The sequence below is a fragment of the Daphnia pulex genome, chromosome 2 (genome assembly GCF_021134715.1).
Source record: "Daphnia pulex isolate KAP4 chromosome 2, ASM2113471v1".
Lineage (NCBI taxonomy): Eukaryota > Metazoa > Arthropoda > Branchiopoda > Diplostraca > Daphniidae > Daphnia > Daphnia pulex.
Window position 1 is genome coordinate 10,913,628 of NC_060018.1, and position 17,758 is coordinate 10,931,385.

Genomic DNA, 17,758 nt, shown 5'->3' on the forward strand with positions numbered 1-17,758 from the left:
ATTTGCATATTTCTCGAAATTCTTACAAAATTTTATCTACATAAATAAATGAATTAACTTTAAAGTTGAATACCTTAATTTGCAGCTAATGCATTTATACTTAATTTGGTAAAAATCTAATCCTCTGCATCCTCTTTATATTCATTTTATTAGATAAAAAAAATTCATTGAGGGGACAATTCCAAACATAGTTTCAAGAAAGCCATAAACAACTTTTTCAAATAACTACGATTCAAGAGATTAAGTACTTTAAGTCCCAAAAGTACTATCAGTCAACATACTTTAATACAATTAGTGTAAAAAAAGCTTTTCATTAGGTACTGTTTCTTTCGTATGCTATATGTATGCGTATTGCCTAAACATACGTAACGTGCATAGGCACGGTGCGTGAAATGGCCTATACATCTAGTTTGTCCGTCGATATAGTTGACTAAGCATATCTATGCATCGAGTGTGTCGCCAAATGGCTCACATAATGTTTTTTAATTCATTTGTGTGGTGTGTGTGATGGGTGCTACGAAGCGAATTGGAAGTGATGTTTGGATATTCGGAAAAATTTTCAATGGTCCCAACGCCCATCGTCTAATATGCCATGATTGTGAAGGACTATATATACATCTAGAATAGCACAGTGGATCAGCATCGGACTGGGACCCGGGAGTCCCGAGTTCAATACCCATCGCAGCCATATCAAATGAGTGGCATGGGCCTTTTATTAAATATGTTGAATAATTATTCTACCGCCGCTGTGTGAAATTTGGAGGAAACAAGCCGTTGATAATTTTCTGCTAGGATGTATTCAAACTAAAGATAAGGTTTGCAATAAACTTGATTATCAAACCAATTCACGCGATATATACTTATTTCATTTGTTGATGTTTCAAAATGTTTGTTTTTTACATCCCGCCAAAGAGATGCAAAAAGTTAACATTTTTACCTTTTCTTAACGCAATGTTTAGTTAAATCATGTGTCGTTTAATGAGGGGCGTTTATTAGGTTTAATGTCAAAAGTGGCGCGAAGGTAAAAATGAGAAAAAGAAATTTACTCCATTTTTTAAACTTTGTGTTTCCGTTTTGAAAACATAGAATTTAGAATATTTTCAAAGCATGGTCATGTTTCCCTTTTTCAACACAGCGTTTCTTAGAGAGTACCTCGGCGTTATTGGTGTTTAATGAATGTTAAATTAATGTTAGAATTGTTTAATGAATGTTAGATTTCTGTTAAAATATAAGATCACGATTGATTTAAGTTATTATAATGTTTAATTTATAGTTTAATATTTCTTTGTTAGTAAAAAGGTATAACGTTACCTCATACGCTAGCAGCATATGGTATGGGTATGGGGTGCCGTTTTTCCCTTTATACAACATATCTATCGTTTAATTTATTTCAACTCCGTGTCATCATTAAACATATAAATTTGCATTGATATATTATTAAACCTACCAATTCATACTTTGATATCAAGAAATCAACCATACTATTTGTATAAATTGATTAAACATTAATTAATTAATTAAATACATTTCAAACATGAATCAAACATTAATAAATCAATAAAATTCATATCAAACATGAATCAAATCAATTTAACAAAATAATCGAGGGAAAGAATCATTAACGTGAAAATGGGAAACATTTATTATTTAAGTGGAAAAAGGAATAATATTAAATGATTCTACCGATTCCATAAAATTAATAATTTAACTTCGAATTCAAGTTGTTAAAAAAGACAGCAACCTAGCGGTTTATAAATGCTTCATTCGCTCACCCCCTTTATAGCCAGGGAACGGGAGCGGAGAGCGAGCGGTGCGATAGCGCCATCATCTTGGAATAAGCAATTCATTTTATCGTATTATTTACGAAACGTGCAAGCGCTAAAATATATTTAAAGCTAGGCCTACTTAACACGCATCGCATCAAATTTTATTAACAGGCGTAACAATGAAAACGATTGCGGTGACTGGTCGGAAGAGTAGCGCTTGCCCGTCCGTTATTTTAGCGCTTACCGCGCGTCCGTTCGCGATTTTAGTGCTAAGCGTCGCCCATTTGCTTTTTTTAGGCCGCTCACTGCGCGAAAAATAATTAAGTCAAATTTTTCGCGCTATAGATCTAGCGCTATGTAAGCGCGCATGTCGCTTATCATTTACTTTAAAATTCACACGATGCGCTAAATTTAGTGCAATTCATTTTATCATATAATTTATAAAACACGCATTGTAAATATTTAGCGCTAGGTCATGTCACCTTTAGCTTCATGTCACCTTTTTGCGGCTAATACAGTATCATGCCGATTATACACAGCTCAATAGAAGCTTGTCCGCCTTTTTCCTTCCGTCCGATATCCATCCGCTCACATAGGCCTGTATACACTGATTTTCCCGATATATTAGCGCAATTAATTTCAGCCTAAAATTTGCAAGAAGTGTTCCCCTTTAGTTAAATTTAGTGCGATGCAAATGCGCTAAATATTTTCTCTCCTGCAACACGGCCAACTGGAACTTGTCCCGCAGCGTCAGCTCAGTGGGCGAGATACACAGCGACACGTTCTCTATGCATTTACTGCCAAAACATGGACCGAAACGTTCGGCACGGATTTCAACAGAACGGAAAGGATAAGGGCTTAGTCAAGAAGTAGGACACCGATTTGATGCTCGTCGAGTCGACGATAAACGAACAGAAGCAGCATAATAATAAAAAATTTACGTACGGGAAATGTATATATATGTATAAACGACCGAAATTTGTCCCCTTTTTTATGTTCATATAAACAACCATTCGATGGTTTTGAATGAGCTTGTGTTTTTTTTTTCTCCGCTTTTAGACGGTTACTTTTTTTCGCAAGAGGAAGACGGATCGGTGCTTCGAAAATGGACATCTAGTTCGAGCCTACGATGTCACTGCCTTGATGTCAATGCTTGCTGCTTATATGAAATTTTTTTTTAAAGAAACACACAAACGAACGAACGAAACAATACAAACAATCCGTAAAAAATGCAGTGCTCTGTGGTGCTGTCAACGATTAGATGAAAAACATAAATTGCATGGGTAAATACCGGGTAAATAAAATCACCAAGCAACAAATTTCGATCCCCTCCACCTTTCATCCAATTATCGAGAAACTGAAACGGTCATTCGTTGGTGCTGGAGACTTTTGTCGACAACCCTCATGCTAAATTTCATCGTGTCATATTCTATAGTCCCGTTCTAGTCCCAAAATTGCTAGATAAGTGGCTGGCTAATTAAAATCTTATCAGCCGGGCAAGGCTTCGGGAATTTCCTTGTGAGGGTTTTATTAGTTGGTATTCATATTGATATTACGTAATTACACTGGCTACCTTACTGAAGACCGGTTTGGATGTCGACAGCTTTTTTCAAATATAGTTGTAGCGCCTAGACAGACGGTGATTGTACGAGAAAGGCGAGCCGTGCCAAATTTGGCGATCATATTTCATTTTCCGACAAACTGAGAGAGATTTCAGGCTTATAGGTCACTGCATTATTTTACGCTATTTATTAATTGATTACTTGAATATTCGATTCTTATGAGATTTAGTGTACAAAAATTTCTTATAATAAACATTGTCCATTTGATTTAATGGTTTTATAGTTACTCGTACTATTTATTTCATTTATTTTTCCTTTTACAATTTCAAAATATATTTTTGTTTGATTAAAAATTTTAAATGTCATTCGTTCTTTCATGGAACATAACCCACATCATTGTAGTTTAATAATAACAAATAATTTTATTCGCATCTTTATTCAATTATTTTTCTTGGATTTCCCGTTTGATTCCAGCATTTCTGATCAATTTCCTCTTTTTGAAATGATTTCTTATGTTTTTACAAATTTATATCAGCAACTGCTATTTAGTATAACCTTACCATTGACGTCATCTCTATTTCATTAATTGTTAATCGATTAATTGTGTTTGATCTCTCTTAGATGTGGTTTGATCGCTGTTAAAAACATTGATTTTTGTTTAATCCGTGTTTGATTTGGTTTGATTCATGTTTTATCCATTTGATCAATGATTGATTTTTGTTTAAATATTTTTCTATTCGTGTGTATGCTGATAGAAGGGAAAAACGGCACCCCATATATGGGGTATGGGGTGCCGTTGTACCTTTTTAACAACAAACCTATCATTTAACATCAATCTAGAATTAAACAAACAACATTATATAAAACACTTATCTAAACAAACATCAAAGGGTAACATAGCGTCAAACCTGGGATATTAGATTTATCAAATCAAACTTGCAATCAAACCTAACCTTAAAATCAAATGTAAAATAATAGCTCCGTAAACCTGCATCAAACCTATTATCTATTATTCAATCGGGCAAATAAAAAAATAAAACAAAAATTCAGATATAATGTAGCCTATACTAACCCCGGAGCATTAACAACTCATATGGGATATGGCAAATGGTATTGCCTCCATTCTTTTCTCCCCGCCCCTTTTTTAAACTTTGTCATCTAGCGGTCAGAATCACGCAACACAAATCACCAATTATGATGCTGTTGCACTTCTAATTTTGTAATTTAATTTCTGTACTTGATTTTCATTATATTTCTTCGTTATATCTAGAATGGCGATCTACCATCATCCCCATTCGCCCCCATCATTTTTACGAAAAATTATTTCAGATCGTATACATGTACCAGAAATAAGGAATCGGGAAATTGACTGGCTTCACGCAGAGATCAGGGACAACTTTTAAAGTAGCAAACAAGGTGCGTCAGTCATCAAACAAAATTTTTTATTTTAAAAAATGCACTGGTGGAACGTGTCCCGGGATTCGCGCGTGTTGGTTCACATTTGTTTTAATATGAAAATTATTTTCTGATAACGAATAAAAATTTTAAATCCACGTTCCCAAATATATTTTGTACTCAATTTTGTATCAGAAAATGAGCGTGATATAAAAACGAATAAATACAACCAATATGCGCAACTGTGATGGGACAATTTCTCCAGATTTCCGGTGATAGCTTTCGATATCGGCACGGCAAAAATGCATGAATGCATTTTCCTACAATTTTGTGAAACTATCTAGAAATCCTGCCATGTTCGTTCGTTTTTTGTTGTTGTTGTTGTTGGAGTCCTCTCGCTGAGTTTCCACGTTTATTTTAATTCGCCATATATATGAGCGGGACAAATTTTGCTTGTTGCGTACGGTCGCGTATATATAATACGAGTAGGCTACTACGTGCGTATGAGTACTTCTGCGGACTTCTGTTATTTTATGATGCCTCTAGTGGCCTGACAGAGAAGAATTCTACAAAGCCAATGAGTCAATTACCCAACAAATAAACGCTTTGCTGATTCCTTAATTGTTTTTCAAACTTCAATTAGGCTACATTACAATTTTAATGATTCTTTATTTATAATTTTTAGCTTAGCCTCTACACTTCATTTGTTAATTGGTTGATTCATGGAATAGAATTAAATATTCATTTTCAAAATGTTTACCATATCCATTTCCTTTATATTGTTATTAAAATAAACTGTTTGATTACATGATTGATTAATTTATCGCAATTAATTGATCTGTTAGATTGCGAATGATTTTTGATTTAATGTTAGGTTTGCCAATACATGGTTTTTTAAATAATAGTTTACCCGAAAGATTGATTGTTTTCTCTAATGTTAATCGATAGATGGTTTGATTAATTTTACATTTCATTTTGTATGTTTTATTTGAATTAAAAGAGTGTTACCTCGGCGTTATTGGTATTTAATTAATGTTAAATGAATGTTAGAATTGTGTAATGAATGTTAGATTTCTGTTAGAATACAAGATCACGATTGATTTAAGTTATTGTAATGTTTAATTTATTGCTTAATATTTCTTTGTTGGTAAAAAGGTACAACGGCACCCCATAGCAGCACGACAGTATATCAACCAGATATGGTCGTTTTATATTTTAAAATATATATTTGATAAAATAACGTAAGAACAAAAACCGGTCGTCTTATAATGTCAAGTAGAAAGTATAAAAAACGTTTATAAAATTTCCATCCAGCAGTCCAGCTGCGTGTGCTCAAATCCTGCATATCACTGTTCCCACTTGCTATCAAATCCTGTTGGGTTATCAACTTCTACCAACTGTGACAAAATAGCTGCAATAAAAAAAAATTATTTACGAACTGTAGTACCGGTTTACCCTAAACATCAGTCATAAGTGGTATAAATGGTCCTAAACTATTTAAATATAAATTATTTAATTAACAGAATCCGTTAGTATTTTCAAAATGAAAATGTTGTGCTGAATATGTTCCTTTGCGAATAAATTTTGGTTTATAAACCAAACTTCAAGATATATCTTGAAGTTTAGTGGGGCTTAAATGATTTTCTTAAAATTTGTTCCTTATAAAAATAATTTAGCTAATAATTTTTAAGCAGACAAATCGTGATCGCCGGATGATATAATGTTGCTTATTACGAGTTACGACTTCTTGACTGCAAAAGACACACTTCATCTTCCAATAAGTACCTTGTTTCATTAGACATGAAATTATTTGATGTTATTGCCTATTGTCTTGTTTTGTTTTTTATACTTTTATTTTATTTTGTGTGTTGTGTGTGTGACTTATGAGGGGTACTGCAAGCTTCTGGGCATGGCATCAGCACGCCTTTTTCAGGGATATGGTTAACTTTGTCTACTTTAATGATGTCAAAAGTATAGTGAAATTTGGCTGCTGGCTTGATCAAAGCCTCATCATGTCATTCCAGAAGAAACCACGTCATGATTCAAGGTCTGTCTGCCATAGCCTGCTAGTAATTGACAAGAAAAAACAAGAATTTTCCGTTCCTCAAAAGAGAAGCTTGGAGCCAGCTTGTCGGTCGAAAGGCCTCCATCAGCACCACCTTTCAAATCATAATTTTACTCCCACTGGCGGATCTTCCACTACGAGTTCGTGTGTTGCATGCGCTCATGCAACAGCACATGCACCTACATAGGTAGCACTCCTCATCATTCTCAACTGCCAATCATAACTAGCAGCGGATGAACTCTCAATGGCTCCGACAGACATGAGCACTGCCGGCCTATTCAGGACCAATCTTTATATTTCACTTATGAATGAGATAGTGGCATGTACAATTGTACGTGTGGACGTCTGTAGCTGCTGCTGTGATTTCCGTGACTGGGTCCAATTTATTATCGCTTAACCGTTGGCACTCTCTGTGCTTATTCTCGACTATACTTTGGTGAAGGCTACTGTTGGCCTCGAGATTCGAAAAAAAAAACACCCAAGGCACACAATCACACAATACCAGTCGCTTATTAGCTAAGATTGACCAATCCGAAGACATACTGGGATACCTCATACCAAGTGCTTACTAGCCCACCAATTATTAACTGATAAAGTGTGCGCTGCTGTATATATGGCAAGTGCGTAACTTACTATGTTTAAAAGAGGGTAAAAAAAATCCAGCTGTCTAGACGTATTGGGCCTAAAAAAATTACCAAATTGTTTTTCACTTTAGAATTCACACGGGAAGCCTAGGCCTATAAGCTAAATTACTTTTATTTATACTTGTTTTTTGAATTTTAGTATTTTTAGGTAGGCTATTCTAAAAAGTCCGATCAAACATCGTACACAACTCTGTTTAAATATAGTTATATTATAAGACAGAAAGAGAATTGCTGATATTTTTTCTAGGTCCTGGGAACGCCTGGGAACAATTAGAACAAAACTCCAAAGCCGAATGTTCATTTCAATTTGAAGGTGGTATGAATATATTGTAAAAATCTTTTCCTTTGGGGATTTCTTTGCTAAGTGTGTTAGTCACAAAGGTTAGTCTTTACAATTAACTGGTAATCCACTTAACCAAACACGCATTTCAGAACTTTTACTTATCGATAGACTTATCAGATGAACCATATTTTCTATTTCATACAATTCAAGCTATTACACGAAGCATTTATTCACTATTCTTGTTTCACAATCTTTCGAAAACAAATAGACTATTTCAGCTTGAATGAGAATCAGCTCAAAAGAGTTAGCAGTAGTTCAGCCAACAGTAATTTAGCTAGGTCACTAGGAAACGTGAAGAACGAGCGTATCAAATGAATCAAACCGGTTAGGCAACATCCAATTTGAAAACCTTTCGTCAAAATGTAGTCATCAACAGAGAACTCGTTATAATTTTCTATTAACGAATCATCTCATGTAGAAAAGATAATAAACCACCACCCGCAATGCTCTCCTATTTTAAGCTACTTTCTATTACATGCAAACCTATATTACCTCGACAGGGATGTCTCTTGCTGGGCATTAATCCAACGCAGACCAGCAATCAGGCAAATTCATCTTACACTCAACCTTTGTCTAAATAATTTTTTATTGGTATTAATATTTTGCTTTCTAAAAGTAACACAGTTCAATTTCATACAAGTTTTTCTCAACTGCTGATAGTGGGTTATCGATCCTGATTTCCGAATGTTTATAAAAATATGTGCCACAGAATCTGAATTTTGACCGATTTTGACTGAACTTACTTTAGCCACTTTTTAGCAACTCACTTTAACACTTTAGCCTAGGTTAGCTACTTAACAATTTGCGTATGAAAGCAAATCTGGGTAGGTTGTGGCTACGGTTTTGGGCTATTTTCGTGGTGGGAGAAAACCAAAGCATTGTTTTGAATAAAATCTCGATAAAAAAAGAAAAATGTGTTAAATACGTAGTTTAAGAGCAAGACTCAAACGCGCAGAAAAATAAAATGCGGGTGCCAGATCAAATGCAATAAAATGCCGGGATGAATTAAACGCATAACCAAACTGTTGGTTTGATTAAAGAATAAGCTCTCATTATTTAAGGATTTTTTTTTTTTTTTACTGCGCGACTATTTGAGTTAAGGACGATATTAGACTGCTATGTGACGATAGTTTGAAACATATAACTGTATACAACAATCTGCTGGAACTAATATATCACGATCCGACGGGTCCGTGTAGCTGTAGCCGTACATGAACTGGGAAACCAAGCTGAAAACCATGATGGAGCTACAGACTTCCGTCTGGGTCGAGAGTTATTTAATTTTTTTTTCTATCATTATTTTTTCATTTATCATTAAATTATGAAAGGTCTCCCATTCAATTATTATATGTTTTTTTTTCTAGTTATTAAATAACCGACGCCAAAAATTTTTACAAGAAGGCTTGTCATCTTTAAAAAGGAATTGAAGCTTCCGTAACGAGATGACGAGAATCGCTCAATTAATCTGTTTATCATGTGATTGATGCCAAATAGATTGGAGTACAAATTCTTAATAGGTATGGATTTTACTTTTTTCTATTTTTACGTAAGTAATTTCCGTTAAAATCATTTTAACTTAGTCATAGAAAGGACATTTAGGCTATGCGCTATAAATAACTTCATCGCAATATTTTAAACCATATATCTATATCTAAAAATAGTTTTCGGTCAAACAGATATGCTGCTGAATTTTATAGAATGAAACAAGTCTCAAAACCACGCACAGTAATCAGTAAAGAGAAAGAGGAGAATAGAAAATTACGGTGGCATCGCGAAAGCAGATGCCGCCTTATTGCTACCCTAAACTGTTACGGAAATCCGTTGTTCATCGTTCTCGACCACGATGTATGGTCTATGACTATAATTTTCTTTTTTCGCAAAGGTAAAATAATATTGCATTGGTGCACTTAACCTAATCATCATTTTGAAACCTGCGAAAAGAGGCCTAGGGAAGAAAACTCAAGTAAACAGGACGTGGTGGTTAAGGGAAATTGATATCTAATGGTTTTTTAAAAACTACGTGTGCGGTTTTTCTGTGAAAACGGACAAAGTAATTTTCTCCCCCAAAAGAGCCAGTCTTCTCCATCCAACTCTGTTCCCTTACGTCTGTAGTAACCTTTATGGGCGTTTATGGGATTTAACATTTCCTCTGCATCAACCGTCAACCCCGAATCCATATGAAATATATGAAGTTGAAATGTAATGGCATCGACTTTGTCATAAATAAAAAAATATTACCTTGTCAATTTCCCATAAACTAAAAAACACTTTTATTATGCACAAAACTATTTGTTATTGCAGGCCTATTGGTCTTCATTGGCCTTGACTTCTTATTTTTACGTAACACTTTTTCTGCACCCCTCTCCAACCCCCTTGTACTACTTCCCACAACACTCTGAAGATCGCGCCCCTCCAACCACGTTACGTACCGGGACCGGGCGGCGGGAGCTGTGTTCATACCTCATACTACAGCCTTTTGAAGCCGTTACGTAGGCCATAACGTTTTAGGGTTTAAGCAAAGGTTTTTCACCTAAAAAAAAACAGTTACCTTCCACACTACGGCTACTTAAACCAAAGCACGTTAAAAATAACGCTCAAAATGGCTGTTGAACGATACCACTAAATTAGACACCTTAGCTTAAAGTTTAAACACAAAATGGTTCTTACTGACGAATTTTTAAATCTTCAACATCTGCTTTTATAAAATATGAAAAATTGTATTCGCTTAGGAATATAATGTTATGATTGATCAACTTTTTGATTGACTGGAATTTATGATGGAAAAATTCCATGTGTGTTTTGTTTATTTTTATAATTTACTTGGGCATAGGAGACGTGCGAGTCGTGCACATGGTAGACTATAGATGTCGCAATCCTCTGATAAAATAACGACGGAAATATAGCCTGAAAATTAAAGTGTGTGGAAGAGCTAGTATTCTTACCAGCTACTGTAGTATAAATAATCTTCCAATTTCTTTTAATGATGCTGAATTATGTTGTGATTTCAGTTGCGCCGCTGCACACGGCTTTTTATACCTCTGACTGGTCGAAGCGCAGATGGAGTTCTGACTTCTGAGGAAAAAGTCTAGTGAATAACAACTTTATAGCTATTCAAAAAATGTTCATGCGACTCAACACGGATCTCGAAGGCAAACACAAAATACAAAATGTTTGACATGCATATAATCATTTGCAGGCGATGCAGAGAAGGAATTATCTGGGGAGAGCATGTTAGGGAAATCGTAAAGACAGTATTATAAAATCAAATGAATTTTCAAAAATTTACTAGTCTGGAAAAACATTGGCTTAGCTTTTAGAAGATATCTAGGCCTAGTAAATAATAAGAGGTAAGTTATAAGCTTTGTTGTATGACTTGTATCTGCTATTATTTTTTTAAAATTATTATTACCCAATTAAACTTGAAATCAAAATTGGTGATATCTTATAAAAACAACACTTGATGTAGGAACTCGTAGAAAAAAAAATAATTTAGTTATTTATTAATAATTTCGAGAATATGAATGGAGCAATTTCAAAACCACATGGAACACTCGGATGGCAAGGAACGACAAATCAGAGTTGGTCTACTCTCGAGAATGAAAAATTGAATTAAAAACTGGTACCGGTAGATGCATTTGATCTTTCGTGAAGTTGAATTTGACAAATTGTCGATTTTGAGATAAAGTACGGTAAGTATTCATTTGAAAACGTAATCATTATAAAACTAAATATTAATGAGTCGGAACTTAAGCGCGCAGTAAACTAGTCAACAATTATAACCATCCAGTAACAAGAGTGAAAGGCTGGCTAAAACTCGGTGCGTCCGTGGCATTGATTTGGCTAATGGGAAAATAACAGTTGGAACACAAAGAGTTATTTTTTTTATTTCCGACACAAAAGATGTTGCGTCCATTTCGCCCTCTATCATCTCACCAGCTGCTTCTGAGTTCCAAGGTAAAGGGATATCGAGAAAGCTGCAAAGAGATTGCTGTAAAAAAAAAGTTCTAAAACTTCGAGATAATAAGTGCCGGTTAAGTGGTGAAACCAGTTGCAACTGTCTACAGATAGGCTATATATTTTTTTAAACACAAAAATATTGATACCAGCAACATTTTGTTTTTTAAGACTTAAGAGGTAATTTGAATTAAAATACATTTTTTATGAATAAGAACAGTAGGTTGGTTGGTAACTATGGTAAGGTTTTTGTAAAATAAGAAATTCTCAATGAAGCACACATCAGCAACACATTCAACATTTGAGTACAGCATATAACTCCAGAAGTGGAATAATACGACTACGGTCCGCCAAAATTGTAAAAAAAAAGTATGTTAGAAAGGATGGATCACGCATATAGCAATAGTCAGAACGACGGGCTTAACGACGAAGAATACGTTTGCAACGACCGAATGCTGACCGAATGTTATTTAACGTTCGCAACTAGCGAGAACTCGAAAGGCCTACCTTATTATACATCTGAGCGCTTTAATAAAACCGACCACATTTATTTATAAGACGATGTACGATTTAATTTTAAATTTAAAAAAGTAATGATAAAAAGAGTAGTAGCAACCCTATATTTTCTGAATGCAATTCAAAAAATTCAAGCAGCATAATAATTACTGATATATCTGAAAAATATCAACAACATGCAGTAGCTAGTAGTCTTGTGGAATCCACTAACTTTTTTAAAAGCGCTTCAGTTCACAGACGACCTAAATCGTTTCTCGGCGTTCCTATTTTCCAGCTCTCTCCCACTCGTCCTCGACAAAGAAATTGAGGATGATTGGATTTCCGAGAGGAAACAGCAAAAAGGCGGCGCTCTTGGGGTCTCATTGAGCGCCAAGAGGGGAGGGAGATTTCGGTTCTACTGAGAAACAGTAGAGCGAAGAGTGCAATAATGCGTAGCACAGTAGAATCAAATTGAAAATCTGCTCTTGGCCTTTATCAAGGGGATCAAGGGAATCTCAGTCACGCAATGTCAATTAGGTTCGTCAATTTTTTTTTCAGTTGAGCTTCAAAAAATCACCTTCGTCTGTGAAGGTTGACATACGCTAGCGTCATAAATTTACGTATGATATTTCATTACATTAAGCAAAGCATGTAAATTGAAAATATTGAAATCAATGGAAAAGAATCAAATTCTTTCCTTATAGTTGCAAACACAAATATTGTAAGAGTTCATTGATGTTATATTACACAACTGTTACATATTTTAAATAAAATCGTTAGTGTACTACGGACTAAGGACGATGAGAAAACTGAGAAAACTTCCACAATTATAGCGATATCTTTTGTAATAATCAACCAAATGTTTAGCGTCCATAATATTCTCCTCCTAGTGGGATATAAGAGAATAAAGTAGTAGTAGTTAGCAGGCCTACTCATTCCCAGAATGATAAAAAGGCCAGAAATAGCCGTCACAAGAAAAAAATTGTCGGTAGAAATGCATCCACTCGTTACTAAGCGCTAGCTAGCGTTAATTTACACATCTAGTTTATATATAATACGGTACGTAACATTTTCAATTAGTACTTCAAATTGATTTGATTTGATTTGTTAATAGTACCATTTTAAAAATACAAAAATACAAATTCACCTTCAGATCTACCAGTTTTATTAAATAATCTATATACAGGGCTTAGAGGCCTAAAAGTCAATTTAAAATAAAAAGTTGTTGCATCTAGATTTGATTAGAACATTTCTTCAACCATGCCTTATTGTGCATCCTATCGTAGTTTAATAAATAAAGTTTAGTGTTTGTTCGTGAACTTTTCATAGACTGTTACATATTTGCACGATTCTTTCGGAAAATATTTACCGCTTTTGACGAAGGAAAATGTGAATAAATAGTCATTTTTTAATTAGTTAAAAGTTTATTAGAATAAATCTGACTCTCGATAGTGATTGGCACTTCCCTTAGCAACGCTGCCTGGTTTAACCATAATAGGTCTAAATAACTGCAAGTAAACATCAAGTTTGAACTGTTCATAACTCTCTCGTCACTCTCTCTCTCGCTCTTTATTTTCATTGGCTCTAACTTATTAGGCGATTTAATTTCCAGATTAATTTTGTCCGAACGTCAAGGCCTTTCCGGTCTTGACCAAACAAAGTGGCTTGGGTGGTGGAATCCGTCGCAAAATGGCGTATGGCAAATATCCCCGGCATAAATCTGGAAACGAGAATTCAAATGTGAGTAGAGAGGAGAAGCAATATAGCACACAGTGTACATCTAACACATAAATAGCTTTAGATATACTATGTAATATCCAAATTTTCGTTTTAAATCGATTTGGTGTAGTCATTTGTCTGGTTTGATCTTCAACTGTCGTGATGCAACATTTTTTTCTAGCGCAAATATAAAAACAATAAACTATCGTGGTAAAAGAAAATCCAACGGATCAAGCAGGAGGCTGAAAGCAATAAATATAACGATTAACGACCATAAAACTCGACTGAAGTCGTGGTAAAGATGTTGCTGCCACCGCAATTGACACCGGTCGTCAAAAAGAAATGCCCGTTTTCGTGAGATGGGATATATTCAGCTCGCTCTAAGCATATTTCTGGCTTTTGTTGCTGTTCGCTAAAATATTTGAGCTCCCATCTAAAATGCGAAAAAATATTACTCGTCATCGGTACAAAAAAAAATTTATAAGCTTATACATATAATAGTGCTGCCTGGGTCAAATTCAATCGTAAATTATTTTTGAATCTTATAAAAATTTCCCACCGCTAAGGGATTTCCATCAGTTTTTATTTGGTAGCAGTTTGGAAAAAGTATGGTGAAAAAAAGGAGTATGAGAGGAATATATTATTATATTAAGCAAACCGGTTAAGAAACCACTGATAGCCTTTCTATCCAAAAATGGGAATTTTCCACAAGCCACTACTTAGTCTCCGACTTTTTGATAGCTAGGTGAAAATAAAATTTTATTTGTTCGCTCCCTTGATACATTAGTTTCTCAAGTTTATCGAGGTTACTTTGGTCAAATACATAGCGCGAAGAAATGAAACGAATTTTCTTTATGCGCTGAGAAATATTGTGCGGCCGGACGAGCGTGATGGTTTTCATTTGAATTGTGATGCGTTTAAAATAAAAGGATTCGACTGATCGAGAAGCAGTCAGGTTGCTATCTTTCAATTCCTAAATCATTCTGATTATTTTGAGTTAAATTCAGTCAATGAAATAATTAGATGGTATACTTTACTATTTAAACATCCCCATGCACACAGAATGCAAAAATCTTCCTGCGAGAATCTAAAGTGAATTACGGGATATTCTGATTTATTTTAAACATCGATATTACATCGCAGTCAGTTTGAACCCATCATCGGTTTGAACCGAGCTGTTAAAACTCAAAACTATCGACCGGATATACTACGCATATACATTTTGTATACACCACGAAAATAAATTAATTTCGGTTTTATGTCTTCAAGACTATCAAGGGGGAAATGTGGGGGGGGGGGAGGAAAAGAGAGGGAGGAGTGAGTGTTTTTTGGGTCATTGCCTCATTGGTGCTGGGTATTGCGTGTAAAAAAATAAGACGGCTACAGTGTTGCCGGATGGCTTTATATAACGTTGTGGTGCGGAAAAAGAGGTTGAATGTTGAAGTTCTTTTTCTTCTTTTCTTCTTTTTTTTTTGAAATTTTATGGAGGCGCCCGTGAAAGAGGAAAGGCCAAAACGCAGCCAAGGCACTGCTATCTTCAAAGTCGCCCTGGCTGGCCAGCTAGCAAGGTGGCTAGTAAGGAGTCTGAAGCCTCAGCAGCAGCAGGTAAAAAGTGGCGACGCGGTGAACTAAGGGGCTGGCAAGTGGGGAGGAGATGTCTGGTGTCGACGTTCCCGAGCTCAGTTTGGCCGCCTCGCTCCAGCAGTGAGCATGGCCCTCCTCTTATGGATCAAACAGTGGTGCTCTGTACTTTGGCGGCCTTCCTCCTCTACTACAATACGTTGCACGCCGATTTTGCATACGATGACAGGTAAGGAACTAGAAAAACACAAACAATATTTATCATTCATCTAGAGTCGAACATTTTTGGCCTTTTTTTTTTGGTTTGTCTTTTCATTTGATTTATTTTGACTGGCCGTGTCAAAATATTTAGTCAGTTAAGTGGTTTAGTGTACCGTTAAATTGATCGCGGCATTTGCTCTCTTCTGACGGATGAGGGTGGCATATTATATGGCTGCTCACTTCCGAGAGAGTAACACGTCTTCTATTGAGGCTGTTAAAACGTAAAACGATTCCAACAACCAAAAGAAAAGAAAAACTGCCGTCGCAGTTTTTAAAAAAAGTTTTTTTTTTTTGTTTTTTTGTTTTGGTTTTAATGCACCTCTGTTGATGCTGTAAAGAGAGAGAGAGAGAGAGAGAGTCCAAATTGAGTATTACTGATTAAATTGATGAGAGCGTAAAATCGGCACGGAGAGAGAATCAAAGCCCGCCGCCACCGTCGGAGCTCTTTTCTTGTATAAGCGCACAGCAGACAGCACTAAAGGGCTTTCCGGCTTTCCCCTTCAATCTGTGTGCGCACCCGCTGAGAAGCTGACAAAATTCACAGCACTTAACACTTGTGTGTCTTAGCAGCAGCAGCAACAGGAGCACACACACACACACACAGCACAGCACCTTTTGGGTTTGTTGGCCCAGCAGGAGGAATACACACACTGGGAGGGCACACAGCGAAAGAGAAAGAAGTTTAGTTACAGCCGTTAATGTAACGACGGGTTGTCACCCATTTTTTCCCTTTTTTTTTTTCTTTCTTTTTTCCTTCTGTCTTGTTCATTTTTTTAGAGCCATTGTTCTTAAATGGCCCGACGTTAAAGAAGTCAATTAAAAAGTACTTTTTTTTTCTTAAATCTAAGCCGAGGAATCCATTTGACGTAATTCGCATTTTATTTATCGGTTTATGAAAACAGACCGGCGGGTTTTTTCTCTCCCACTTTATTGGCTAGAGCTCAAATCAATTACAGAAATTCTAGCGGCATTAAATCATTTGTTCCTATTTTCTTCGACAAAAGAAAACAAACGAAAAAACGTGATAATTATCCCGGGAGGTGCCAGGCCTAAAAAATTTCCTTTCAATCCAAGTTCAAGCGCAGACAAATTCCTGGACCGAACTGATTAAATTCCTTGATATGTCAACACCTGACGGCGTAAAAGGCTATAACCTATCACACGTCCAACACGGCAAATTGTTTCCAGTCAATATTTCATAAATTAATCATGCTGCCAACTCAATATCAAGTTACCACGCTCACATCGCATATCCCCCAGCAGGGATTCCTTTCCATTCAATTCCCGTTTCCTCGGAAGAGATACTTATTGAATCTAATAAATTAATAAGGTAACACACGTACTCAACAGGTCCGGGAAAATCTAAGCGTACTGTCGCCGTCGGTGGGTCGCTTATATTCGATCATGGATGTTTTGTTTGTAATTAACGTACCGGCGACCGACAAAAAATTTGTCTTCGGGAGCAAAGCAATCAGCAAAATATTTTAAGACATTTTGTCAGGAAGAAGAAGTCTTGTGTCATTTGAAAAAAGAAAGGAGAAACTCGACGAAAAGTTTCTTATAAGAAAAAAAAAGAAGAGGAGAGAGACGAAGACATTCCTCACCTAAGGCCATGAGCGCGGCTCGCGAGGGTTTTATAGGTGTGTGCCAGCTAGCGCCTTCCCGTCTCCCTCTCACTCTCTCTCCTCCGAGAGTTCTTCTTCTTCTTCTTCTTTTTTCTCTCAGCATTTTTTTTTTGTCTTCTTCTTCGTCTTCTTCTTCTTCCCAGAGAATAAAAGAAAAGTATCTTCCCCTCTCCCCACTATCAGATTAATTGCTCGTGTCCTTCTAATGCGAGAGCTGGAGCTTTTTGTAGAGTATTTTAAGGGTCACACGTCACCTTTCTTAGCTTTTTCCAATACTCACCAGTTTAGGACGCGTTGTTGATGCTCCCTGTTCGTCTTCTCTTCTTCTTCTTTTTTTCTTTCTTTCTC

At 35.8% G+C, this 17,758-nt stretch overlaps 1 protein-coding gene across 2 annotated transcripts in view; it reads left to right on the forward strand.

Annotated features, from left to right (window-relative positions):
- Positions 1-15,459: 15,459 nt before the first annotated feature.
- LOC124188991 (protein O-mannosyl-transferase TMTC2-like) overlaps positions 15,460-17,758 on the forward strand; it is a 28,913-nt gene continuing 26,614 nt past the window's right edge. For both annotated transcript variants that reach the window (XR_006872558.1, XM_046581932.1), the window contains exon 1: positions 15,460-15,753. Coding sequence is in view for 1 of the 2 variants with exons in the window: in XM_046581932.1 (XP_046437888.1) it covers positions 15,668-15,753 (86 nt within the window). In the remaining variant the exon portion in view is untranslated. The remainder of the gene's footprint in view (positions 15,754-17,758) is intronic.